This window comes from Ceratotherium simum, chromosome 22 (genome assembly GCF_057802395.1).
Source record: "Ceratotherium simum simum isolate JZ-2026a chromosome 22, ASM5780239v1, whole genome shotgun sequence".
Classification (NCBI taxonomy): Eukaryota; Metazoa; Chordata; class Mammalia; order Perissodactyla; family Rhinocerotidae; genus Ceratotherium; species Ceratotherium simum.
Window position 1 is genome coordinate 29495986 of NC_141921.1, and position 27593 is coordinate 29523578.

General features: G+C 50.4%; 1 protein-coding gene across 2 annotated transcripts; it reads right to left on the bottom strand.

Moving 5' to 3' along the window:
* Positions 1–160: 160 nt before the first annotated feature.
* On the bottom strand, positions 161–24531 carry SMPDL3B (sphingomyelin phosphodiesterase acid like 3B). 2 transcript variants are annotated; one of them, XM_087446461.1, is made up of 9 exons: positions 24295–24531; positions 13966–14179; positions 11278–11375; positions 6473–6616; positions 5274–5446; positions 3956–4136; positions 3737–3870; positions 1244–1322; positions 161–1107 (listed from the first exon to the last, which is right to left on the bottom strand). In XM_087446461.1, exons 1-9 carry the CDS (start codon positions 24353–24355, stop codon positions 500–502), a joined length of 1692 nt encoding a protein of 563 aa, XP_087302587.1. In that variant the 5' UTR covers positions 24356–24531; the 3' UTR covers positions 161–499. The 2 variants fall into 2 exon arrangements, with proteins under 2 accessions (XP_087302587.1, XP_014639546.1); XM_014784060.2 differs by lacking the exon at positions 1244–1322 and having other exon boundaries at positions 533–1107; positions 24295–24495.
* Between the last annotated feature and the right edge of the window lie 3062 nt (positions 24532–27593).

Here is a 27593-nt window from a genome sequence, read left to right on the forward strand (position 1 = left end):
CCGGGGAGGAGCAAGACTCGTGTACCTCGCGTCTGGGTTGTCCGTGGTCCCCCACCCCCGTCCTGCCGCGTCACTGACGGACTTGCGGGGCTCTGGCCCTGCATCCTGCCCTGGGATTCCCCCCACTTAGCCCTCCGATCCCCGAGGACCGCTGGGCCCTAAGACTGACCGTCCGAGGCGCACCGCCCTTAGCCTAGCAGGCTTCTAATTGCCTTGTATTGCATTTGACCCTCCTGGAGGTCCAAGACAGCGAAAGGGGCCCAGAAATTAGCGCCGGCGCTAGAACTGCAATCCCTTCACATCTGCATTGTTGCAAAACAAAACAACAAAACAGAAAGGCCTGTCGCAAACTAGGTGTGCCTCAAGTTCGGGCCATGGGCACAGTACTGAGGGCACAGGACCAACAAGGCGCATCTCCTTGGTGGCTCATTTCGCTCTGATTATCCGCTCGAGGAGGAGGGGAGGACGTTCAATAGCTGCAAGGGAGTTGCTTTAAACGTTATGTACATATTAAAAGGAATAATGCACAGAATAAGATGCACGGTGAGCATTGTTTTTCGGATAAAACATGAAAGAAATGTGCTTCTGGTGGGGTCTTTGGTGCTTCATTTCCTGATCCGGCTGTCCCATCCCAGTTCACTCTGCGGGGGAAAAGGAGGAAAAGCCCAGCTCTCGGGGTGACGCTGCCCCCATTTACCACCGGGAAGACGAACTCAGCGTGCCAGCGGGCGGCGCCCAAGGTCACGGCGCGAGCAGCGCGCGCAGGCCCAGCAGCGCCGCGAGCAGGAGCGCGAGCCTGGGCGCGGGCGCGGCGCCGGGGGCGCGCAGGCAGGCGTAGTACGCGTCGAAGGCCACCTCGCGCAGCGCGCACACGTGCTCGGTGCGGCAGGCCTCGCCGCAGGCCTGGGTGTCGTAACTGACCGAGTTGTAGACATAGTAGCGCTGCAGCGCGCCCTGGTCGCTGGCGATGCGGCCCAGTGCCGCGTGCATGGAGCGGATGCTCGCGTTGGGCACCCCGTAGGCCTCGGTCACCCGGTACTCGAGCTCCCAGCTGGGCGCCCCCTGCGCGTTCGCCTGGCTCAGGTTCACGAAGTAGGTCACCATGTCCTAGAGAGGGGGCGCGAGGCAGGCCGGCCATGAGCAGCTGTACGGTTCCACCCCAATCCTGTACCTTGCATTTGCCCCCAAATTCTCTATAGCCGTAATAATGACCACTATTAGTTACTGAGCATTTACTACTTACCAGGTATGCTTGGCAGACATCCTCTGATTGAATCTGATGAGGTAACTGTGCTTATTACCCCCATTTCACCTATGAGAAACTGAGGCCTAAAGGGGTTAATGCCTTTGGCCAGGGTCCTACAGGTGTTCAGTGGCAGAGGCGGGATTGGAACCCAGGTTGTTTACCCCATGGCCCGTGCATTTTCTGTCCCAGCAAGCACAGAAAATGCTCAGTAAATATTTACAGAGTGAATGGATAAAAAGCAACTTAAAAGAAGTGGGACAGAGTGCCTGGCTGAGAGAGGTTATAGAATTGTGGTTGATGGGGGCTTGGGATACACCCAGGACCCCCTAGGACTCAGGTGCATTTTCAGGACTAGAATCTGGAAAGGTTTATCTGTCCAATAATATCCACTTGAATATATGGACCTGCTTCAGGGCGCTAGAGGTGGGGTAAGAGGAGCTGCCATGTATGGATGACAGCTTCCTGCTGGGCACATGACATTATTTCAGTTAGTCCTCCCCACCCCTGTGAGGTACTGTTACTCCCATTTTACAGACGAAGCAACAGAGGCCCAGAAAGGTCAAAAAGCTCATGAGTCCTGAAGCCAGGATTCAAACCTACGTCTGTCTGACTCCCTCCCTGAGAAGGATGTAGGGCCTTCTGCGTGCCCATGTGGACAACTGGCCATACTCTAAAAATCCTCAGGCCTCGTCTCCATCCACATTTACTCTGGAACAAAGGACCTGGGTTGTCTCCTCCAGTCCCTGGTTTTAAATGGCCTTTCTCATCAACCAGATTAAGTCTCTATACCCACCTCTTCCTGGAACTCCAGCTTGAACACCCAACTTCCTCTTCCCTCGGCATTTTCATTTGGATGCCATTTAGACATCCCACAGTGAACAGGTCCAAACCAGACTTCTGATCTTCCCTCCAAAACCTGCTCTTCGACAGTGTCCCATTTCAGTGAGCGGCAGCCTCATCCTTCCAGGTGCTCAGGCCAAAGCCTGGAGTCCTCCTTGACCCCTCTCTTGCTCTCACACCCTCATCCAATCCACCAGCAAATCCTGTCCGCTCTGCCTTCGAAATACGTCCAGGATCTGGCACTTCTCGCCACCCCACTGCTGCCACTCTGGCCCCCGCCACCCTCCCTTCTCAGTGGTTCCTGTGGTGACCTCCTCACCGATCCCCTACTTCTGCCCTTGCCCCCAACAGCCTGTTCTCTGCACAGCAGACATGGTGACTTTGTAAAATTGTAAGTTAGAATATTTAATTCATCTGCCCCAAACTCCCCAAATGCAGAGTCCTAACGATGGCCTACGTGATCTGACCTCATCCCTCCCACTCTCCCCTTATCCTTCCACCGCGGCCACACTGGTCTCCCTGTTCTTCCTCTAACACACCAAGAACATCCCCACCCCAGGGCCTTTGACTTGCTCTTCCTCCGCCTTCCCCTGATGCTCACATGGCTTGCTCCCTGAATTTACTCAGAATTCAAATGTCACCCTATCAGGGACACTTCCCTGCCCCACCTACCTAACAGCACACAACACACCCTGTAACCGTCACTACTTGTCTCCTCAGTGTGTTTTCGTTTCTCCATAGCTCTTCTCCCTGTGCCATACTTTACTTACTCCTTTAAAGATTTTATTTATTCAGTTTTTTCCCCCCAAAGCCCCAGTAGATAGTTGTATGTCATAGGTTCACATCCTTCTAGTTGCTGTACGTGGGACTCGGCCTCGCGTTGGACGGAGAAGTGGTGCCTCGGGGCGTCCCGGGATCCGAACCCGGGCCGCCAGCATCAGAGCGCGTGCACTTAACCGCTAAGCCACGGGGCCGGCCCTACTTACTCCTTTATTGTCTGTCTCCCATAAGAAGGTCAGATCCAGGAGAGCTGAGGCTGTTTTTGTTCACTTATGTATCACCTGAGCTTAGCACATGGCAGATGCGTGGTACATTTTGTTGAATCAATTAAGGAATAATATTTCTTTGTCATTTCAACAATCACAAGCACATCTCAGGAGGTGAGGGATGGCTCGATGCCTTAGGGGCCTGCTATGGCTGGGGCCTAGTTGGTGTAGGGAAGCAGTGGGTAGTAGGCCCGAGGTCACACTGTGGGAGGCCTTGACTATGAGGTCAAGGAGATCCAACTTGTTTTGGGGGCACTGGGGAGCCATTGAAGGTTTTTGAGCAGGAGAGAGAGAAGTGCTTTAGAAAGATTAACTCTTTCTGTAATGTGTAGCAGATGAGCTACAGCAGGGCAGGGCTAGGAAGCTGTGATCCAGGGCCAAGGGAGATTTGGGGAAGAAGAATTGACCTGACTTGGTGGCAGGGTTGGGAGGTGGCTCTAGGGTTCTGAACCTGAGCTCTGAAAGGATGGAAGTAACTTGAGCTTCCTGAGGCTCAGTGGTCAGCAGAGGGTGGGTTAGCTGGGAGAGAGTTAGGGAAGGCAGTGAGGTGTCCAGGTCCCTCCCCTCCCTCCTCCTCTGACCCCAACAGACCAGGGCTCCTGACCTGCAGGCTCAGCGTGGCTTGGTCGTATTCAAACACCCGGATGCCTGGATTGTTGGCCCCGTTGACCACTCCAGGTAACGTGGTTTTCCATGGGGTGACCCCAGGTGTAATGAACATGACACTGATGGGGGCACCTTTCAGGAGAAAGACAGTGGGACTGAGAGAGGCCGGCGAGAGAAGGAGGGAGGTGGGCTGGCAGTTGCCCTCCAGGTTGAGTACCTGCATCATCATAGAACATTCGAAAGCTGTCGGTGTGGTGGTGCCCGAAGAACTGCCCTGCGATGACTCGATGGTGCTTCTGGACCACCTTCAGGTACTCTTCGTTGAAGCCCTCCCGGAACCATGCCTTGTTTCGTGTCTTCTCAAAGAACCCCGGGGGCACGTGGCCAATAATGTATACCTACGGGGAAGGGGTGTCCAGGAGGAGCTCCGAGATGTCCTCCTCAACCCCTCATTGCCCCCTCTCCAAACCTGCCTTTCTCCCCAAAGGCAAGCAGACAGGCTCAAATGTACCTCCTCCCCCGAAAGACTAGCTCTGGCAGATTCCGGCACTCTCTGTACCCAGCAATGAATGTCCCACACACTTCCCCACTTCTGTGCCTTTGCCCGTGCTATGCCTGCCACCTGGAGTACCTTTCTCATTTTCACTTCTGTAAATCCTACCTGTAGTTCAAAACCTAGCTCAAAGGGCACCTCCTCGTGAAACCTTCCTGATCCTTCGGAGACTAGTCTTCTCTCTTGGAGAGCTCAGGCCCTGTCACTAAACCTTCCTTGCCTGGTTGTGTAGCACATGCTATGTGGTAATGTGTGTTCACGTCTTACATTGCTTGAGTCACTCAGCTAACAATACCTGGGCCCTTGGCCACCATTGCAAGAGGTAGAATGGGGGGTAGGGGGAGAGCAGTTAAGAGCATGAGCTTTGGAGTCAAACTGCATCTTGGACACCAGCTGTGGATCACCTCTCTGAGCTTCTGTTTTCACATCGGGAATAGCACCTAACTGGTGGAGTTTTCAGAAAATGAGATAATCCATATAAAACACTTAGCAATGTGCCTGATGCATAGTGAGTGCTCAGAAGCACCGGCCGTGAGATTCTGCTGGGATGTGCTGGTCAGTGCAGGACTCAGGCAAATGAGACACAGGGCTAGTCCTCGGGGAGCTGCCAGCCCAGCAGACTAGATGGACCACCTCCAGGGCAGCGCATCCCTTTATGTGGGCTGCAGCTGTGGCATGTCGGGGCAGTGGAAAGAGCACTGGACTTGGAGTCTGGAGACTGAGGTTCTAGTCTCAGCTCCACCACTTATTGTGTGACAGGACGGTCACCACCCCTCAGGAGCCTCACATCTGCAATGGGCTCCAGGGTCCCAGCCTCACACGCTGTTGGCAGGATGGAACAAGCCCCCTCCTGGTGCTGGGTTGATGAAGGACCCTCTGTGATGTGGGCATCTTGGGTTGGGTGGGTGAGTTTGTGCGGAGGCGGCAGACCTGTTCAGGAAGTGACCCCAGAGAGGGAGGAGGAGGTGGCAGCAGCCCTTACCATTTCCCCGGCTCGGGATGCGTTGGTCAGCACGTCTTCCAGCCACTGGAACTGCTGGCCGGGGTCGGCCATGCCAGCTGTCTGCTCATTGTTGCTATAGTACAGATTGGTGTTGAGGACCACGATTCGCCCAGCCCCACTCGGCCCCAGCAACTTCTCAGAATAAAAGGCACCTGGAACATCACAGCCAGGGAAAATCTGAAGGGGTCCTCTGCCTCTGACCAGACACGCCTCTGCCCCCTTCACTTCACTCTCTCACCTTCTCCTTCCCTTGCATCCTCCCTTCCCATTTTTCCCACAGGAGGGGCATCATGAGTAAGACCAAAGATTCTGGAGCCAGGTTGCCTGAGTTCAAGCCCTGGCTCTCTCACTTATTAGCTGTGCAACTTGGAAAAGTTAACCTCTCTATGCCTCAGTTTCCTCCTCTGTGTAATGGGAATAACAATGAGGTGTGTTTGCCCCTCCAGATCCACTGTCAGCCCTTCTCCACTCAGCTCTCTGCTCCAGGAGCTGATCTATGTGAACTAAATCAATAGGCTTCTATGCCATGGGCTTCTGCTTGGGTTTGGCCAATGGGGAGCCCCAACAGCAGGGGACTGAGGGAAAGGGAAGAGAGTAGGTAAGGGGAACCTTGGGCTGGCTGTGTCTCTGATCAGTGGTTCTCAACCAGAGGATCTTGTGCCCCAGGGAATATTTGGCAATGTCCAGAACATTTTTCGTTATTGCAACAGGGGTGTTTCCGGCATCTTAAAGGCCAGAGATGCCGCTAAACATCCTACAGTACATAGAACAGCACCCACAGCAAAGAATTATCCAGCCCAACATGTCAATAGTGGCAAGGTTGAGAAACCCTGCTTGAACTGATGGTCACTGCCCCTTCCTGGGGTTGTTGCGAGAAGTCTAGTAACGTGCAGAGAATAGTGCCTGGCACACAGTACTGATGCTCAATAAATATTCACTTGTGATCCTCATTAGTGCTGTGGGGTTAAGAGCATGGGCACTGGAGTCACCCTGGTTCCTGCTCCCTAGTCTGCCTCTTCTAAGCTGGCTGACCTTGGCCAGTGACTTCGTATCTTCAAGCCTCAGTCTCCTTATCTGTAAAAGGGGGATAAAATCAGTACCTATTTCATGGGAAGGTTGTGAAGACGACATGAGACCTTGGCACAAGTGCTCCTTACAGTAGCAAACGGTGTTAGTACCTTCTCTGAAGAGAGCGATGGATTCGTTACTGAGCCAGGGTCTCCACAGTTCTGCTATCTGATTGTAGATGTTGTTGCTCCCTGCTGGCAACTGGCTTTTGGGGTGAAAGTCATGATTTCCCAAAGCAGCGTAGACTTGAGTGTCTGGGAGGAAAAGGAGAAATATATAAATATGTATGTGAAGGCACTTGGTGGTATTAGCCATTTTCAGTCAGCCGCCGGCCATCAGAGCTAATGGGGAAGAGCGATAAGGGAAAAAATCCACAGATGAGGAAAATAGAGAGATAAGCAGAAAACTACATTTAATAGAATCTGGCTGAACTTTGCTCAGACCTGAGAAGGAAGAGCGGTGAGTTCTCTGATCCTGTCCCTAACCCCATTCCCAGCAGAAAGTTTCCTGGTCAGAAAGGAAGCATCACATGACAAGGAGAAAGCTAGAAAATCTAAATAATCCTCAGCTCCATTATCAGCCACTTGGTAATTTACTGGTCCTTGTTCTCATCAATTCCAAATCCATCATCCGGTTAGGAAAGGGGTCTAATTCTCTCTGGGAGGCCTTATGAGTTTCACTCAATTGTGAGTCAATACATATTTATTGAGCACATGCTACGTGTCAGCTGGTCCACCTGGGAACCAGATACCCAAGTCCCAGTCCCAGAGGCCTTGCGGTGAGGTAGGGTTGACGGGTATTAAGTAATTAGAGGTGGGAGGGCTGTCACAAAAAGGGAAGAGCCGCTTGCTGTGGGATTGTATAACAGGGGTGGGGTGGGGGTCAGGGGAGGCCTCCCTGAGGAAGTGGCCTGTGAATGAGCCCAGGAGGGAGAAAGGAGCCTGTCAGACTCATTTCCTCCTTGTGAGTGCCTCATTCCTGCTTTTATTTTACATTTGTCTGTGTGTGGCGTGTAGTAGTTGCTCAATAAATATTTGACGATAAACAAAAACTCTGAGCTCAGGGCACGGCTTTGTCCTTATATGAGCTTGGCTCACCCCAGAGAGTGACCTTGAACCATGAGGGAGGCTGGAGCCTCCAATTCCCACTTGGGAAAATGTTTGTTAAACCCTTTGCCCAGTTTAGCCTACAAGATCTGGAAATGCTGAGATCTCTGCCAAAGGAGGAGGTTGTAGGACTCCCATCAGCAATTCTTCTCAAAGCCAGAAGCCATCACTGGAAGTGCCTGGAAAAACCTCACCTCTCTAACGTGAATACAGGAAGCCATTAAGAATCCAATTTAAGAAAAAACACAAACCCCTGGAATCCCAAGGGCGGATGAGAAGGAAGGGAATCTCTCCCATGTTTTGCTGCTTCTACGTTCCAGGCACTGTTGGAAGCTCTTTACAAGCGTAAGCTCCATGCAGGTACAACCTGGCAACTTGTTCACGGCCAAGTCCCCTAGAATGGTGTCACACCTATAGTAGATGCTCAATAAATATTTTTTGACTGACTAAATGAGTGACTAGGTTGCCTTATTTCATCCTCACAACAACCCTCTGGGCAGGTACCAGTATTTTCTGCATTTTGCACAGGCAGAAAACAGTCTCCATGAGCTTGCCCAGCTAGAACGTGGCAGAGCCTGAATTGGGACCTGATCTGTTTCCTTTGCACACCTGCGTTCACCACTCGGCCGTGCTGGAGAGGCAAGGCCTGGTGTTCACGGCGACTCTGATGGGACACAAGTGGCGCGTGGCAGGAAGAACACATGACGTGGGACCCCACATCTCCAGTTTCAGTCCCCTCCTGTTCTCCCACAAATTGCTTCAGCTTATTTATCTATAAAACGGGGAGCATTCTGCTTGACGTGTGTTGTTATAATTCCCAAATCAGAAAATGCCTCATTTCGTCTCTTCCAGTTTCTTCTCATTTTAACATCTCTGCAAGTGGGCTGTGTCTTACCGCTGAGGCCGTGAGACAGCACTGTGTCATACTTTAATTGACAGCATTTTTTTCCTTAGCAATACATAAAATGATGCCTCTTACAGTGGATGGCATCTTGGATATGAGGAAATTCAATAAACGTGCGAGTGTGTTATGAACTATAAAATCTCCTAATTCACAGTTGTACGTTAAATCGTAGTAATAGAGCATTTTCTTATCCTTCATTTCACTTTTACTGCAGAAGCCCTATGTGGAATGGAGGAAAGAGTGCTCACAGTTGGATCTGAGTTGGAAATCCTCCCTAGGAACCAGCTAGCTTTGAGCCATAGGTTCCTTATCTATACATTAAGAATAAAGAGACCGGGCCAGCTCCGTGGCTTAGCGGTTAAGTGCACGCGCTCCGCTGCTGGCGGCCCGGGTTCGGATCCCGGGCGCGCACCAACGCACCGCTTCTCCGGCCATGCTGAGGGCGCGTCCCAGATACAGCAACTAGAAGGATGTGCAACTATGACATACAACTATCTACTGGGGCTTTGGGGGAAAAAATAAACAAATAAAATTATAAAAAAAAGAATAAGAATACCTATTGTTGTAGGGGGGGAGTGCCCTGGTTTGACCCTAAGTGGTGACTTCTGCTGGAAGATGAACAAGCCCAAGCGTGTCTGAGTTGGGTTGGGTTGGGTTGGGTTGAGTTACATAGACTGGAAGCCTCCAGGCAACTCTGCATAAGTTGATTTATGTTGAGGAAAGTGGGTGGCAGAAAGGAGGTTGCCTGGAGGATAGATGTGGATTGGTGACAGCAGCTTGGGCCCTCCTGGAGTGGCAGTGGGAGAGGTGGATAAGAGAGGTGCTCAAACCAGGATTTGAGTCCCCACCCTTGCCACATGACCTTGACCAGTTTACTTGACCCTAAGGCTCACATAGCACCTCTGTCTAGGATGACCATGACAATGAATGAGCTAAGGCATATAATGTTCTCAGAGGAGTGCCTGACAGCACAAGACACATAGATCCATATGATGCCGGCCCTGATATCACTTCCCCTACGTTAAACCCAGCATATATGGGGTTAAAACCAAAAGCACTCATCCCCCTTTCCCTGCTTTCCCTAAGTTACATTCATATGCAAATATGGGTTTCTTTAACCTTTGTATCCCTAAACTTCACAAGGTAAGTAGAAGTTAAGTTTTGGCTAGTTGTGGGTCCTTTGAAGTTTTGTTCCAGGGAAACTGATATCCAGAGAATACCAAGAAGCTGAAGCTTCCCAGACCCCAGCTCCTTGGCTTCCTGGTGCCAGAATCCACCACCCATCACGGAGGCAGACAATAAAGGACACCCACCTGCGGATTTCCTTATCTCACCAGCCTCCTCCCTGTGAGCAGCCGCACAAGGCAAAACGCAGGCTGATGGGAAGGCGCCAACCTGCAAAGCCACAGCTCGCCCTCCCCTATCTAAAACCTTATAAACTTTGTAATCGTTAACGGGCAGCAGTTTCCTTCTTCCCCCCAGGACCCAATTTCTGGTAATGCAGAAAGATTGATGGAGGGAGTGCAGGACCTCCTGCTACAGATAGAGATAACAGCTGGCTCGGTGCCAGAACGTCTGGGACCCTCACATAATTGCCTCACCAGATGTTTGCAGTCATGTAGACAGCACATTCTTTCCCATGGATTCCCATTTAAAAACCCTAGCTGCTAACACTTCAGGAGGACAGTGGGTTTTGAGGCACTAGCCTGCCATGTCCTCATTTGCTAGCAAATTAAAAACTACTCTCACAGGGCCGGCCCCGTGGCTTAGCGGTTAAGTGCGCGTGCTCCGCTACTGGAGGCCCAGGTTCAGATCCGGGTGCGCACTAACGCACCGCCTGTCCGGCCAAGCTGAGGCGGCGTCCCACATAGAGCAACTAGAAAGATGTGCAACTGTGACATGCAACTATCTACTGGGGCTTTGGGGAGAAAAAGGGGAAAAAAAGGAGGAGGATTGGCAATAGATGTTAGCTCAGGGCTGGTCTTCCTCCAAAAAAAAAAAAAAACTACTCTTTCTTTTCCTCAATCCCTTGTCATTGTGTTCATTTACTCGGCTACAGTGATACGGTCCGGGTTCTCGGCAACACATAGAGTTATTGCTGCTGCTGTTATTATTTATTTTTATTATCATTATTCTATATCTGGGTCCCAGGGACCCATGACTAAGACCTTTAGAGGAAGCAGCTGTCCCAGAACCCAAAGAAGGTGGGGGTTGGGGGGTAGTGGGCTGTTTTCCCAGGTCCCCAGCTGGCAGCCTGAGAGCCTGATTCAGCCCCCAGGACCTTGTGTTTGGCACAGCCTGCTTAAAAGCATTTTCAAGGGCCATTAGTTGGGGCATGCAGACCCCATTCTCACTGTCATGTCCCGTGGGGCTGCTGCCATAATCACTCACGGTCCCTGCCTGCTCTCCCAGGCTCTCGAGGCCATGGAAGCACCAAGAAACAGCACCTTGGCTGGAAATCAGCATCTCCCTGAGGTCTCAGCAGCCTAGATGTCTTGAGGGTGGTGGATGGCAACTCCAGAGCCAGAGCAGGACACAAGGGCTGTGTGTGAGCCCACATGAGACTTACCAGGGACAGTGCTTGTATATAACTGTAGGCACCTTGAGAAGAGGCTGTGAGTCTGGTGTGAAACAGGCAGGGGAAGAAGGCAGGGAAAAGTCAGGCATTTCCATTAATAGGACTCTGTATATATCCATAGGCTGAGGAGCTCGCGTGTTCCTTGCAGGGTTGTTGGAAGGTAAGAAATGATCGCCGTGAAGTGCCTGGCACAGGACCTGGCCAATAGCCACTGTTGTCAGTGGGTGGAGGCCGTTCCCCCTCATCTTGCTGCTGTCATTGTCCCACTGAGCCCGGCACCGCCTGGGGTTCAGGGCATGCAGTAGGGGACCAATGGCAGAGTCTTACCTGGAAAGACCTCTCTGATGAGCTTGGTCAGGCGTTCCACAATTTCCAGCACGGCCGCCTCTCCCAGGTTCTCGTTGGGCACATGAGGGGTGTCATCGCTGCAAAACACCATCAAGCTAGTTTGGTGCCGGCAGCCCGGGAAGGGGTACGAGAAAAAAGAAGGGATGGCTCTGCTGTGAGAAAAGAGGCTCTGGAACTGGGCCTCGGACGCCCACTGAGGGGGAATGGCCAGGCTGGAGTGGGGAGTCACAGAGGACAGAGTTCAAACCTGGGCTCTGCCATTTACCTGCTGTGGGTCCCTGGGCTTGTTGTTTAACCTCTCTGAGCCTCCATTAGCTCATCTGTAATATAGGGATAATAATGGAACCAAGCCATAGGGCATTTGTGAGACTTCAATAGAGGGATAAAATTATATATATAAAATGTAGAATAGTAGCTGCTGGGTGGTAATTAATATTATTTTTTAGAGAGGGAAGCTCTGGGGTTCCAATCCCATCTGCAAGCCCCCAGGGAGCTCGGGCAGAGAAGCCATCTCTGAGTTCTGCTCCTTTCCCCAAGGGTTCTAAGGAGTTCGGAGCTGGCTTCAGAGTATAGAGTTCAGACCTACTCTCGGGAAGGTTCGGGACCTGCCCCAGGACCATTTAGTCCCCTGTTCGACTGAGCTAAATTCCTGGATCTACCTTAGAAATGAGCAGCAAGGTGGGGACAGGGGAGGAGGATGGGAGAAGGCGGAGTTTGGGAACGGTAGGAGCCCCAACAATCTAAAGCCGGAGGACTCAGCCGCTGCCCAGGTAATCCCCAGAGAAGTTAATTAACTTAATAGTGCTGACGCTGCTCCTAGCAGCTCACACTGGCCTGCTCTGTGCCAGGTACTTTCTGTGCATTGTACCCGTATCCACTAATTTATTCTTCTTAATAACCCTACAACATAGGGTCTATTGTTAGTCCTATTTGATAGGTAAAGAAACCAAGGCACAGAAAGGCCTGGATGGAGAGGAAGTCCGGGGGAACCCTGGGCTGGGGGAAGAATTCTGCCTACGTGTACACAGCTAGAAAGCGGTGGGGCCAGGGTTTGAGTCCAGAGTCTATGCTCACACCCATTACGTCCTACTGCATCTCTGATGCCCTCATGAGGGCAGCAGGAGGAGCCTTTCAGCTCTGTCTCCCCCGCCCCAAGGACAGGCCAGGAATCAAAAGACATTAGAACAAAATTGTATTTTTTTTTTTCTAGTTTGGAGGATCTAATTCTGTCTGATAGAAAACACATCCAATTTCTACAGGTTACCCCCTAAAGGTTGGAACTCTCCCAGAGAAGTCTAATTTCTTAGAAATTGAAGAATTATAAAGGGCCTAGAGGTCATCTTGTGTAATCCATACATCTCTGCAAGGTCCCAAAGACTTCCCAGAAAAACCATGCTTCTGTTAAAGGATCATGAATTTCCCAAAGTGGTCTCCTTTCCCAGAGGGATCACATCTTTCAGAATGTTACACATTTCTCCAAGGTCCCCTCCTCAGAGAATTCAGAGGCTCCCCCAGCAAGAACTCTCGCGGGAGCAGGAGGCCAGCTTCATGGCCTAAAGCTCACTGTCTTCTTAGATTGATTCCTGAGCCCAGGGAAGCCAGAGCTGCCCAGGCCCCTCCTGAGAAACTGTCACATTTCTTAAGTGTCTAGCCCTGCCCCTCCCCCTGCTGACCACAGGGTCTATCTGAGGGTCATTTCTGGCCACTCCCATGTCACCCTGAGGGACAGCTGGGGGCCCCGTGGGTTTGAGCCTGCCTTATACAAGTGTCCACTGCGGCTGGAAGAGGGAGCAAGAACGCAGAGCTTCTGCCAGCCTACCTCATCAGCTCCCTGGTTCACCACTTCCCTCAGGAAGTCTTCCCCAGTCCTGCCAGAGGGAGTCAGGGGTCCTGTGAGGTTCCCACATCCCCCCTTGACCCTCTCTCCTCGCTGGGGTATCGTGGTCAGTGGACTTGTCTGTGTTGCCCACAAGACCGTGGGCTCCTTGAAGGCGAGTCTGGGTCCCTATTATCTCAGTTCCCCAGTGTCTACCCCGGGCTGAGCACAAGACAGGCTGACCTACTGTGGGGGAGGGGACCTTGAGTGACAAGGACGGCGAGTGCTGAGGAAAGTTGGAGGACTTATGGCAGCATCCCTGGATGAGAAGCAGAAATGGAGTCTCTGTGGCTGAGCGGAAATCACCCCTTGAGCTGTCCCCATGCAGAACAGTGCCCTGGACCAGAGCAGCCCAAGAGTGGCCAGCAGCTGACCAGGACCCTTGGTCCCGATGCTGGACCACTTTCAGCCCTCCTACCTTCTTCCCTTCCTGCATTTGGATCTCTAGGGCTTGGAGTCCCTAACCCCCAGTGGGAGTGGCTCCAGTGTTCATCCCCCAACTTAAAACCCAGGAGTTTTCCACATGCCCAGACAGGCCACGACCATGTCTCCATCCTCAGAGACAGCTGTGTTCTGCTGAGGCCGGGAGACACGGAGATGGAGGGCACAGACTTTGGAATCAGCCAGGCCCAGGGTCCCTTGGGCAAGCTGCGTCCTTTGAGCTTCAGGTTCATCCTCTCTAAAACAGGGCTGGTGTGAGGACTAAAGGAGATGGGGTGGGACAGGTGCCAGGCTGGCAGGTGGCACACAGCAGTGGCCCGGCGCAAGGCAGCTGTTGTGACTGCTCTCACCCAGTCCAGAGGATGAAGTCCGGCTTTGGCTCGATCTCCTTCATGGCGTAGATGGAGGAGTTGATGAGGACCCAGGGAGAATCACAGAGGTAGTCACCCCAGGGGCCTGCGTTGGGCACCGGCTGGGAGCCGGCTGATGGGCACACCTTGAGGGGGTCTTCGGAGACCTTGTAGTCAGGGTCCAAGTGCAGGTCAGAGATGTGCCAGAACTTTCCTGCAGGGGAAAGGAGACCCTCCTCAGTGCTGGGCCCTCCCTGAGCCTGGATGGAGAGGAAGTCCGGGGGAACCCTGGGCTGGGGGAGGGGAGGATGCACGGGTGAAAGGAAGTTTTCTCCGAATGCTGGGTCCAGAGAAAAAGGGCCACAGGTCTGGCTTTGCCTAGGGAGGCACTGAGCAGAGCAGAGAACAGGCTTGGCTCTGTCCCTGCCCTGTGACCGTTGACAAGGCCCTTACCATCTCCCCATCTCAGTGTCCTGGCAGCAACATGAGGTATTGGGCTGCATGACCCTCAAGAACTTTTGGGAGTTCTAAGCAGAGTGCTTGTTTTAAAGCCAAGGTGGGAGAGTGTCGGCATTAAGCACTCAGCCTCTGGAGCTACATACTAGCTGTGTGACCTTGGGTGAGTTGCTTCACCTCTCTGAGCCCGTAACTAGAGTCGGACCTTATCATGCTCCAGGGAAATACATACAAAAATCTCACCTGGGAGAACGTACACACCAGATGCGTTGTAAGATCTTGCTAGTTAATACCAGCAAAAACCTCAGTTATATGTGTGGAAATGTTTAAGAGTGCTAGACCAGAAAAGAAGGAATGTAATATCAGATTGGGCCGCATTTCTCACGTGGGTGTACTTATTAGTGATTCTGGATGCAGGGTGGCAGCCCGAGCAGCTAGGGGTGGTCCTGTTTGCTGAAGTGGTTGACCAAAACCTGGTCTCAGCTCCAAACCAGGAAGGCCGAAATGCTAAAAACCTCTGTAAAACAGAGAAGGGAATGGAAAGCAACAGGCCCCGTGGAGTGGGTTTATCATCTGCACCTGGCACAGGGCCCGGTATAAGACATTCCAATGATGCTTATTGAAGAGAGTTGAACAGGTTCGGCCTCTGCCCTCAATCCTGTGTTTCTGGCTAAGACGGGGTGAGGCCTGGGATTTCCTCACCCTTCACCATCGCTGTCACTTCCTCCATTTCCTGAGTCACTCGGAGCCAATAGCCACCACCCACCCTACCCCAGGAAACCGGGCCTGGGTGTCCCAGCTTCTGTCACTTTCAGGGCACCACCCAAGTCACCTGACAGTCAGTGCGGCTCTAGGACAGGCCCAGAGGGAAAGTCTGGCCCCCAAGCCTCACTCCTTGATTTTTCCTCCCAGATGCTTCCAAGCCTTTGCCCACCTCTCCTGATCAAAACCTGGTCTCAGGAAAAGATCAGAAACTTGTTCACACTAAGGTGCAAATGGCTGCAAATATCCCCCCCACGGTTATTATAGAGTCATCTTCACCATAGCCAGGAGGCATTGATCATTATCCCCATTTTGCAGATAGGGAAACTAAGGTTCAGAGGTCAACCTGCCTGAGACACATGGTAAACGGTGGGGGTCCTGTGGTTCTGGATCCTCTCCCGGGAAGAAGTGATTGCTAAGGGGGTAAAACTAGTGCCTTTTTATTTCGGATATATCTTTTTGTAGACAGTCTATGCCTGCAGAGTCTTTGTTTATAATGGGGGGAGTTTAAACTTTTCACGCAAATTGCGATCACTAGGATGTTTGCAATTACTCCTACAGGGGCAAAATCCTAAGCCAGAGGAAAGAAACTAACTGCCCCATTTCAACCAGCGAAAGGGTGGAGTTGGTGGGCTTCCCAAGCCCCTGCACTGACTGTGGCTGGGTCACGCCTGCTTCGAGCCTGAGGCCAGGCTGGCCAGGTCGCATGCAGTGAGAGGCGCTTCGTCCCCTCTTCCTTCTCTCTGGCGTGCGGTCCCCTTGCTTCCTCTCAAGACCGGGCAGAGACCACTCCCCTGCCTCAAGTGGGCTTTCTCCACTAACCACGAACATCCAGCCGTTCTGCCCCTTTGACGTCAGCCCTCACACTGCTCAGTGAGCATTTCCCCACTTCTGAAACTCCTTGTCTGCTGACGGAAGCTCCAGTGTCAGCTGCCGGTTTGTCTCTTCGTTCCAGCCTGCCTGGAATTCCTAGTGACCTCTGTGTATGTGTGTGTGTCTCCCAAGGCCTGACTCCAGGAGAGACCAGGACAGAAGAAAGAATGGCACGGAGAACCAGGGGGCTCCACCTCCTTGGGCTCCAGTCTTCTCGTTGTGGAGGCGGATCACAGAGACCTCCTCTACCGCTCAGCCCGACTCGCCCCACTCATTGTCCTCACGGAGCCTCTTCCCCGTCTCCTCCACTACCTTCCCCAGCCTTCCCTATGTCATTGCATGGCTGCTTTCTCCTCTCATTCAGGCCTCAGCCCAAAGTTCACCACCTCAGAGAAGCCTTCCCTGATTACCTTTTCTCAAGTTCCACTTCCCCCAGTTTTATTTTCTTCAGACCACTCTCACATATGAAATGATCTTGTTGGCTTGCTTATCATCCATCTTCCCTACCTACAATGTCAGTTCCATGAGAGCACAAAGCCTGTCTTGTTCATCTCTGTCCTCAGCAACCAGAACAGTGTGTTGGATGGGAAAGATGCCCAGAGATATATTCAATGAATGAACAAGGCTGTGGGGAGGATGATTAGACTAGGAAGCACTCAAAGAATGTTAGCTAGGTGCCCGTAACATGCTTATCTCATTTCATCCCTGCAACTGTTCTCTAAGGTGGGATTCTTATGCCCATTTCACAGATTAGGAAACTGAGGCTCAAACTCTGACCTCTCTGACTCTACAGCTGAGACACAATATTGACTCAGAGCCCCCAGAAGGTGGCTTTTATAATACACATGTTACCCACCAAAGAATGGGAGCCACAGGCTTCTATGGAATTAGTTACAGACTGTGAGGAATTAAGCTCTAATCATCACGTCCTGGAGAAAGGGAGTGGGCATAAGGACCCTGGACAGGGAGGCAGGTTATCTGGTTTCTAATCTAGGCGCTTCCTTGTGTTTGCTGAGGACTCTGGGCAAGCCCACTGGCCTTGCTGAGCCTGTTTGACATCTGACCTGCTTGTCTGTGAACATCAAATAAGGTATTGAACCAGAGAGGGCCTGTAGAGAAGAATCTTAATGCTCCACTGTCCCTGGCAATTACCGCTGGGGCCGGAGCGAGACTGGGAGGGTGTGGCGAATCAGGCACTTTAACCCTTGATCCTTTAGACCAGGGCTTCTCAAACTTTATTGTGCAGATGCCTCACCTGGGGAATCCCGTTAAAATTAAAAGGCTTATATATTCATACTGCTTGAATCTTTTACAGTAAGAAAGGATTCGTGTATTTCCCTGAGTTTTAAGAAAACGTATACCAATCCTAGCTGTCATTATTATTCATTAGTTACTGAGGATATGAATAAATTTGGGATCAAGAACAGTGAGTAGCTGAGGGCACAGACCTGGGTTGGCATTCCACCTCTACCGCCCACTAGCTGTGTGAACGTGAACAACTTACTTGGTGTCTCAGTTCCCTCATCTGTAAAATAGAGGCAACAGCGCCCCCTACCTCTTGGGGTCATTGGGAGGGTTAAAATAAGATAATGCATAAGCACTCAGCAATGCAAAGCAGCAGTTACTCTGAATTTGGTCCCTGGGGGGTCCTGCAAGTCCCCCTTTCCCCAAGGAAGAGAGATGGGATGAGGGGCGAGTGGCTGCACCCTCTCGCTGCCTGCCCCAGGGTCCCCTCAGTGCTGTCCTCTGCAGGTAAAGAGCAGGTCCCGGGCCAGGACGTTTGAAGCAGAACAATGTGAAGACAGATCCTGTCTCCTCCTGGATGGTCTTTCTTGAGCGGAGGGCCTGTGGGCACAGCACACCCTCTAGTTTTAATTTTTTTTTTTTTTTTTAAAGATTTTATTTATTCATTTTTTTCCCCCCAAAGCCCCAGTAGATAGTTGTATGTCATAGGTTCACATCCTTCTAGTTGCTGTACGTGGGACTCGGCCTCAGGGTGGACGGAGAAGTGGTGCCTTGGGGCGTGCCCGGGATCCGAACCCGGGCCGCCAGCATCAGAGCGCGCGCACTTAACCGCTAAGCCACGGAGCCGGCCCTCTAGTTTTAATTTTGAGAGCTCAGCTCTGCTCCCTGTTCCTGGGCAGGCAAAACAGTCTCCTGGCCCCCCTCCTCCTTCATCGAAGGGGTTACCGGGCCCCCTTGTCCGTTGGGGACGACAGACACAGGGCCAGACCCTAGTAGCTTCGTAAGGCCCATGGAAACGTCTGAGACCTGAAAAAAATGGGTTGGCTCCAAAGTTTGGAAAAAAACTATGCCATCAAAATCAATAATTCATTTCAAAAGCAATATTAAAAATTTCATTAAAGATCATATGTAACGTGAGCTCCTTTTACTATGATTCATGACGAGGTGGGGAAAACTTGCAAAAATCATTCCTAGAGCCTAAGATCTTAAACTAGCCAAAAGGTGAGTTTGCTTATGGTGGGAGACAAGAGAAAGAAGGCAGGAAGACACCTGGCCTTTATTTAGCACCTACTGAATGCCAGATGCAGTGCCAAGCACTGTACCCGTGAGCCTTATGACAAAATTATGAGATGCAGGGCCGGCCCGGTGGCATAGTGGTTAAGTTCGCATGCTCCGCTTCAGTGGCCCAGGGTTCATAGGTTCGGATCCCAAGTACGGACCTACATACAGCTCATCCAGTCATGTTGTGGCAGCGTTCCACACACAAAATAGAGGAAGATTGGAACAGATGTTAGCTCAGGGACAATCTTCCTCACACACACACAAAAATTATGAAATGCATTCTATTATTGTACCCATTTCATAGATGAGAAAACTGAGCTAGTTAGCAGCAGATCTGTGACTCATATTGTGTCAGAACAGAAATGATTGCAGTGCACTTTACTCTGCCACTAGCCAGCAGTGTGACCTTAGATATAAAAAAAAATGGTCCCTTAAACTTTTACAGCACCTTACAATGTACATCTGTGATCTCACTTAACCATCATATTTGATCTCCCCTCTGCTATTATCCCTACTTTATAGATGGTGAAATAGAGGCTCAAGGTCACATAGATATTAAACATAGGATCTAGGTTTTCTGGCTTAAGGCAGCAGGTTGATTTTGAAAGGGCATGCATGAAATTGGCAATCAGGGAAATCTTGTTTTGAGTCCTGGCTCCTCCACATAGGCAATGGCAACTTGAACAAGAGATTTCCTTCGCTGAGCCTCAGTTTCTTCATGTGTAAAATGGGGATAACTCTGCCAGTGGCAAAGTGTGGATGTGTGGATGAAAGGAGTACTCTCATAGGGAGCACCTAGCTGCAGGGTGGACAAGCCAGCCTGAGTGCTCATTCCCTGGGCCACTCTGCCTCTCGGGCCTCAGTTTTTCTTCTCTTCTGGAGCCTCTGTTTCCTCGAGTGTAAGATGAGAGTATTTCAGAAAGGTTATCTGAAGGCCCTGCCAGTTCTAACGCCCTGTGATTCCATGTCTTTTGTTTGTTATGTGTATAACTCACACCACAAAATGACCTTGGTCCCTAGTTCAGTCCTTTGTTTTTGAAGCTAAGCAATAACCTTGAACTCTTCCGTTGTAATTCCTCTTCTGTAAACTAAGGCCGTGCAAAACACAGAGGGTTCACTTGTTAAAGCCAACATTTACTGACTTGTGTTAACTGCATGAATTGTCCTCCCCTTTTTTGTGTGTGTGAGGAAGATCAGCCCTGAGCTAACATCCAGTGCCAAGCCTCCTCTTTTTGCTGAGGAAGACTGGCCCTGAGCTAACATCTGTGCCCATCTTCCTCTACTTCGTATGTGGGACGCTGCCACAGCATGGCTTGACAAGTGGGCGTAGGTCTGCACCCAGGATCTGAACCTGCAAACCCCTGGCTGCTGAAGCGGAGCGCATGAACTTAAACCACTACAGCACTGGGCCGGCCCCTGCCCTCTCCTTAAAACAGCTCCACTAGGTCGGCTTATCATTCTTGAGGGAAGTGTGTTCCTTCTCTGCTAACCCACACTGAAAGAACTTGTCTGTCTCTCTGCAATTAGAAGCTGCAGGAGGGGCCGGCCCCCTGTGGCGTAGGGGTTAAGTGCGCATGCTCCGCTGCTGGTGGCCCGGGTTGGGACCCCCGGCGTGCACCGATGCACCGCTTATCAGGCCATGCTGTGGCAGCGTCCCATGTAAAGTGGAAGAAGGTGGGCACAGATGTTAGCCCAGGGCCAATCTTCCTGAGCAAAAAGAGGAGGATTGGCAATGGATGTTAGCTCAGGGCTGATCTTCCTCACAAAAAAAAAAAGAAGAAACTGCAGGAGAATGCAGCGTGGCATGGGGCATGTGTGGGAGGAGACCATACCTGCAAGTTAGGGCCCCACCCAAGCTCTTGGCTAAGGAAGGTAGAGGTGGAAACCCCAGTTTTATGCAAAGCGGAGATGATTGCTAACTGGTTGGGTGTCTCAACGTTCTGCACTTCAGGAGGAGACTCGGATTCTGAAAAAACTTACAGGTGCTGTGGAATTCTTTTTAAATTTAATTTTACTTTTAAATTATAGATGTACACATTCCAGAATGTTTGGAGAAGAGAGGAAAAAATAGCATAGAACCTATAAAACCCACCAACCCGAGAGAGGACCCATCAAAGGGCATGATGCGGACCGGCCCCGTGGCTTAGCAGTTAAGTGCGTGTGCTCCGCTGCTGGCGGCCCGGGTTGGGATCCCGGGGCCGCACCGACGCACCGCTTCTCCGGCCATGCTGAGGCCGCGTCCCACATACAGCAACTAGAAGGATGTGCAGCTATGACGTACAACTATCTACTGGGGCTTTCTGGGGAAAATAAATAAATAAATAAAATTATTTAAAAAAAAAAAAAAGGGGGCATGATGCATAAGGCAGCTGAGCTCAGGCTTGGTCCTGCCATTTCCCAGCTGCGGGGTCTTGGGCAAGTGTGGTGTCCCCCTCTGAGTCTCATTTTCTTCATGTGCAAGATGGTATGATGGTAATAGTACCTACTTTACAGGGACTATAAAAACCAAATGAATTGTTTTTACTTCATTTCACAAATGTGTTTTTAAAGGACAGCATATGTCAAGCACCTAGTATAAGCGTGGCCCCTTATAAGTGCTCAATAAATAAATGTTAGCTCTTCTTGGCTATTTTCCTTAGTGTGTGTTTATTTTTACATAGCATCTTTTATAAGCAGATGGACATGTACAGCCTGGGTTTACGTCCAGACTCAAACACTTACTAGCTATGTCACCTTGGGTTAGTTACTTAACTTCTCTAAGGCTCGGTTTCCGTGAAAATCCCTATTTCACAAGGCTGTTGTAAGGGTAGTATGTAAAAATTTCAGCAGTTCCTGGCACATAATAAGTATTTAATAAATGTTACTTATTGTTTTCCATTTTGCTGTATTGTCTTGAAACTTTTCCACCAGGCATTTTTACCATCATCTATTCAGCTCTTCCATTGTTGTTAGCATTTTCCGTTATTATAAACAACGCCGTAATGAACATCTTAGTGCATTTGGGGGGAGGAGACATTCTTTTTAACCATTAAGACTCTGGGCTGACGGGTGCCCCCTGGCATTTGGACTTCTAAGAAAATATATTTAAATTGAAAGAGTGAGGGTGTGGAAGATTCTTTCAGTCATTCCTCAGCCTCTGTTAGACTGGCAGAGCCCTAAGTCCCCCAGGGGGAACCGGGTGTCCGCCTCCAAGTGGAAGGAGGAATGCCACTCTCAGCCTTCTCCCAAGCAGACGCCCTCACAGGGAATGACATGGCCTCTTAGGGCTTGTCCCAGAGGTATTTCCACCTTTAAGTCACAGCTTTGGATCCAAGCCCTTCCCAGGCATTTCACTCCGGTTTCCTGCCTCCAATGCTTCTCCTCACTGGCCTCTGAGATGCCCAGCCACGTCAGCAGAGCAATTTGCCAAGGCTCCCAGCTGCTCCTGGGTAGTGTCTGAAAAAGTGGACTGATCAGAGGCCACCAACCCTTCGGACTCCAGCCTGGGAAAACTGAGCTCCACAGGGGCAAGCAACGAGCAGAACCCTGGGCCAGTCCTTCCCTCTCTCGGCCTCAGTTTCTGCAGCTGTACCAAAAGGGTGTTGGATCATATCTAAGGTCCCATTCAAAGGACTTCAGAAAAGGGCAATCTAGAATCCTAAGGAAAACTACACGTCCAGCCCTCCCACTGACTCCTCTCCAATCAGACAGAAATCTAACAGGCGTCTCAAACTCGACATATCCCAAATCCTTGCCGTCGCTTCCTCCCACATCTCAGCAGATGACAGCTCCGCCCTTCTAGTTGTTGAGACTGAAAACCTTGGAGCCAACTTTGAGTTCCCCTTCTCTCACACCCACCATCTGTCAGCAAGTCTTGTCCAGAATCAGACAGTCTCCCACCACCTCCGCTCCTAGCACTCCAGGCTGAGCCCCCATCCTCCCTCACTGGTTGATGGCAACAGCCTCCTCGCTGGTTCTGTTGCTTCTCCTTTACTAGGGTGACCAGCCATCCCAGTTTGCCCAGGACTGAGGGAGTGCCCAGGGCACCAAAATTTAAATGCTAAAACTAGGAGAGTCTCAGGCAAACCAAGACAAGCTGGTCACCCAGCCTTCAGCCCACTACAGTCTCTTCTCAATACAACAGCCCAAGGGTCCTTTTTTTTTTTTTTTTATAATTTTATTTATTATTTTTTCCCCTCAAAGCCCCAGTAGATAGTTGTATGTCATAGCTGCACATCCTTCTAGTTGCTGTCCAAGGGTCCTTTTAAACTTATGCAAATCAGATCACATCACAGCTCTGCCTAAAATCCTCTAATGATGGGGCCAGCCCGGTGGCGTAGTGATTAAGTTCACACACTGCTCTTCGGCAGCCCGGGGTTCACAGGTTCGGATCCCAGGCACAGACAACGCACCGCTTGTCAAACCATGCTGTGGCGGCGTCCCATATAATGTAGGGGAAGATGGGCACAGATGTTAGCCCAGCGCCAGTCTTCCTCAGCAAAAAGAGGAGGATTGGCACCGGATGTTAGCTCAGGGCTGATCTTCCTCTCACACACACACACACACACACAAATAAATAAATATTAAAAAAAAAAAACTCTAATGATGTCCCATTTCACTCTGAGTCCTTAAAATTGTCTACAAGTTTATACATGAGCTGGCACCAGCCCCTCACGCCCACCCCGTGATCCCCCGGCCTCATCTCTACCTCCCTCCCTTGCCCGCTCTGCTCCAGCCACTCTGCTTCCTTGCTCTTTTTTTGTGTGCGTGTGAGGAAGATCAGCCCTGAGCTAACATCCATGCTAATCCTCCTCTTTTTGCTGAGGAAGACTGGCTCTGAGCTAGCATCTATTGCCAATCCTCCCCCTTTTTCTCCCCAAAGTCCCAGTAGATAGTTGTATGTCATAGTTACACATCCTTCTAGTTGCTGTATGTGGGACGCCGCCTCAGCATGGCTGGATAAGTGGTGCATTGGTGTGCACCCGGGATCCGAACCCGGGCCACCAGTAGCAGAGTGTGCGCACTTAACCGCTAAGCCATGGGGCCGGCCCCTGCTTCCTTGCTCTTCTCACACATCACCTGTGCATCCAGCTCAGTGCACTTTCCATCCTCTCTTAATGGAATGTTCTTCTCTTAGACGTCCACGTGGCTTTCTCCCTCACTGTTTCAGGTCCCTACTCAAATGTCACTTCATTAGACAGCTCTTCTCTGGCCACCCCATAATTACCCCCTCCCCCACACTCCCGACTCCTTTTTCTGCTTTATTATTCTCTGTAACACTTGTTATCTCCTGGAATACTATGTAGTTACTTGTTCATGTGTCTTTTGGTCTGTTTCTTCCCAAGTGAAAGAATGCTTCACAAGGACTGTGGCTTTGTTTTCTTTTCTTTTCTGGTTCCTAGAACAGCACACGGTACATAGAAGGCACTTAGCCAATATTTGTGGAATGAATCCGTGAATCTCCTGCCACCTTCTACCTCTACCACCTGGCTGGCTCTCATGTACCCACGCCTCTTAGCAAAGTCCGTGTCCCGCCCCTGGCCAGTTGTTGCCCCCACTTAAAATCTTCTGGCTCAAACTGCACCCCCACCGCCCACTATCTCACCCTCCCTGCCCTAGCTCCCTGCCTTGCTATTTTTAGCCACTCTGTCAGCTTTCTGAGAGCAGCTTCCAGCTCCCAGATCCTGAGTTCATAGTACAAAACAAAGACAGCCAGGTACTCGCAGCACCTACCTCGTCCAGCCCTGGCGACTGCCCAGTGGGCCAGGAAGATCAGCAGCTTCAGCACGCACATCCTTAGGGCTCGCCTCTCGGGAGCCGCGGGTCCTCCAGGAACTGTTATCCACGCCGCAGGCTTCCTAACTAGGTTTAGCCACGTGCCTGAGCAGAAATTCTCGTCCCATTACGGGGCGTTCCCACTCATTCAAGGCACTGGCTCGTCCGGCTTTTCCTCCTTTCCTCAGCAGGGTGTGAGCTCCGTTTGCCTAAAGAGACAAGCCTCTGGACTCTGAAATAGGAAGTAGCACCTGTCCTGTCAGTTCCTCAGAGCAAGTCAGTCCAGCCAGCAAGTGGTGAAACTCACCCAACCCCAGTCACCGAGAATCAAATGTCATCCGCTTTTGGAGATTTTACGTTGCCTCAGCCCAGCAGAACGAACAAACCTGTATAAAAGGGCTGGCTTTTGCCATCAAAGGAACTTAACTGCTAGTTGGAGATCAAGATGCTCGACCACAAATGAACCAAGGCTAGGAGTCATCCGTTCATTCATGCTGGGAACCATGTCCCAGGGAGACAGAGGGGACCCAGGGAAGCCCCTGCCCTGAAGAGGGAGAGGTAAACCACTGGACTGCAGTTTAGCATGTTAGGTGGCTTGACAAGCTCAGAGGAGGGATCTAACCCTCCGAGGAAAATGAGAGGGCTTCTGGGAGGAGGTAACACGGGCTTAATCTCTTTTTTTATTATTGAAATTGCCAAACATAAACAGAAGTAGAGGGAATAGTGCAATGAACCTCCAGTACCTACCCTCCAATCATACTTTATCTGTACCTCCACCACATCCTCATTGGATTATTTTATTTTATTTTTTTTTTGGTGAGGAAGATTGGCCCTGAGCTAACATCTGTTGCCAATCTTCCTCTTTTTGCTTGAGGAAGATTGTCCCTGGGCTAACATCTGTGCCAATCTTCCTCTATTTTGTATATGGGACCACCACAGCATGGCTTGATGAGCAGTGTGTAGGTCTGTGCCTGGGATCCAAACCCCAGGCTGCCAAAGCAGAGCATGTGAACTTACCACTATGCCACTGGGCTGGCCCCCTCACTGGATTATTTTAAGGCAAGTTCCAGAGATCATATCATTTTGCCCATAAACACTTTAGTATATATCTCTAAAAGAAAAGGACTCTTCTTCTAACACAATGATAATACTATTTCATAGCTAAAAACATAATAGTAATTCCTTACTATCACCATTTGGATATTTGGTCAATGTATAAATTTCCCTGCTTGTCTCATAATCTTTTTTTACAGTTGATTCATTCAAATCAGGATCCAAACCAAATCCACACACTGCATTTGGTTGATATGTCTCTTAAGTCTTTCTTAATTTGTAGACCTCTCTCCCTCTGCCTTTTTCCCCTGTCCTTTGTCAAAGGAACCAGGTCATTTGTCTATGAAATTTACCATATTCTGGAGTATTTGGCTGATTGCTTCCTGGTGGTGTTATTTAACATGTTCCTCTGTCCCCTGTATTTCCTGTAAACTGGTAGTTAGATCCAGAGTTTGATGACATTCAGGTTTGATTTTTTGGCAAGAAGACTTCTCAGGTGGTCATGTGTCCTTCCTGCTGCATTGCATTGCAAGGCACATACAGATCTTCCACGACTTACAACGGGGTTACATTCTGATAAAGCCATCGTTAAGTTGAAAATATCATAAGTTGAAAATACATTTAGGGCCGGCCCTGTGGCTTAGTGGTTAAGTGCACTACTGGCAGCCTGGGTTCGGATCCTGGGCACGCACCGACGCACCGCTTCTCCTGCCATGCTGAGGCCGCGTCCCACATACAGCAACTAGAAGGATGTGCAACTATGACATACAACTATCTACTGGGGCTTTGGGGGCAAAAAGTGAGGAGGATTGGCAATAGACATTAGCTCAGAGCCAGTCTTCCTTAGCAAAAAGAGGAAGATTAGCATGGATGTTAGCTCAGGGCTGATCTTCCTCACAAAAAAAAAAGAAAATACATTTAATACACCTAACCCACTGAACATCATAGCTTAGCCTAGCCTACATTAAATGTGCTCAGAACACTTATATGAGCCTACAGTTGGGCAAAATCATCTAACACAAAGCCTATTTTATAATAAAGTGTTGACTATCTCATGTAAGTGATTGAATATCCTACTGAAACTGAAAAACAGCATGGCTGTATGCGTACAGAATGGTTCTAAGTGTATCGGTTGTTTACCTCCGTGATTGTGTGGCCGACTGGGAGCTGCGGCTCGCTGCTACTGCCCAGCATCACTGGAGAATATTGTACCGCATATCTCTAGCCCATGAAAAGATCAAAATTCAAAATTCAGGGGCCGGCCTGGTGGCGCAGCGGTTAAGTGCTCACGCTCCGCTTCGCAGCCCAGGGTTCGCAGGTTCGGATCCCGGGTGCGCACCGACGCACCGCTTGTCAAGCCATGCTGTGGCAGCGTCCCATATAAAGTAGCGGAAGATGGGCACGGATGTTCGCCCAGGGCCAATCTTTCTCAGAAAAAAAAAAGAGAAAGATTGGCATCAGAGGTTAGCTCAGGGCTGATCTTTCTCACACACACACAAAAATTCAAAATTCATAGTACGATTCCTACTGAATGCATATCGCTTTCGCACCATCATAAAGTCAAAAAATCATGTCGCACCATGGTAAGTCGGGACCATTTGCAATTGTATAGATGTCCCACCAGCTTAATCTTAATGTATAAGTAGGAGGTGGCCAGAAGGGGAAAACGGGGCAAGGGTGTCCCAGGCAGAATAAGCAACCCCTGCTAAGACAGGGATGCTGAAAGATCCCAGGGAGCTGTGTTGGGTGATACTGAGGCTTGGGGTCGTGAGTTGGGGAAGCAGGCAGGAGCCCGGCCACGTGCCATGCATGGTTGTTGGAGCTGAAAGCTGTGGGGAGCCGTGGAAGAGTCTTAAGTAGGGGAGAGACACAAGGCAATTAGCATCTTAGAAAGATTGCACTGGCTCTGTGGAAGATGGATTTTCGGGGGACCAGCAAGGATGCCGAGGCAGAGAATTCCTGGTAAAAGCGGTGAGGGTCTACACTAGGGAGTTAGTAACTAGTCGTAGAAAGGAATTAGATTGTGGCTGGGGAATCAATTGAGATGTTAAGTTGTGTTCTCGCTGTATTTTTTTTTTAACCCTGATCTAAGCAGGTAGCAAAGATCCCTTCCTTTGTGGGAGTGTACGGCCAGGTGGAAGGCCACAGCTTCTTGAAGACAACCACCTCCAAGCTTTTGTCCCCTGACCTCCTAGAGGGGAGAG

Bases quoted from the DNA above. Each gene is read 5' to 3' on its own strand.
- SMPDL3B (XM_087446461.1), bottom strand. From the start codon at position 24,355: ATGTGCGTGCTGAAGCTGCTGATCTTCCTGGCCCACTGGGCAGTCGCC. The intron at 14,180-24,294 runs GTAGGTGCTGCG...TTTCCCCTGCAG, and splicing joins AGTCGCCAGGGCTGGACGAG to GAAAGTTCTGGCACATCTCT. The intron at 3,871-3,955 runs GTACTCAACCTG...TTCTCCTGAAAG, and splicing joins AATGTTCTATGATGATGCAG to GTGCCCCCATCAGTGTCATG.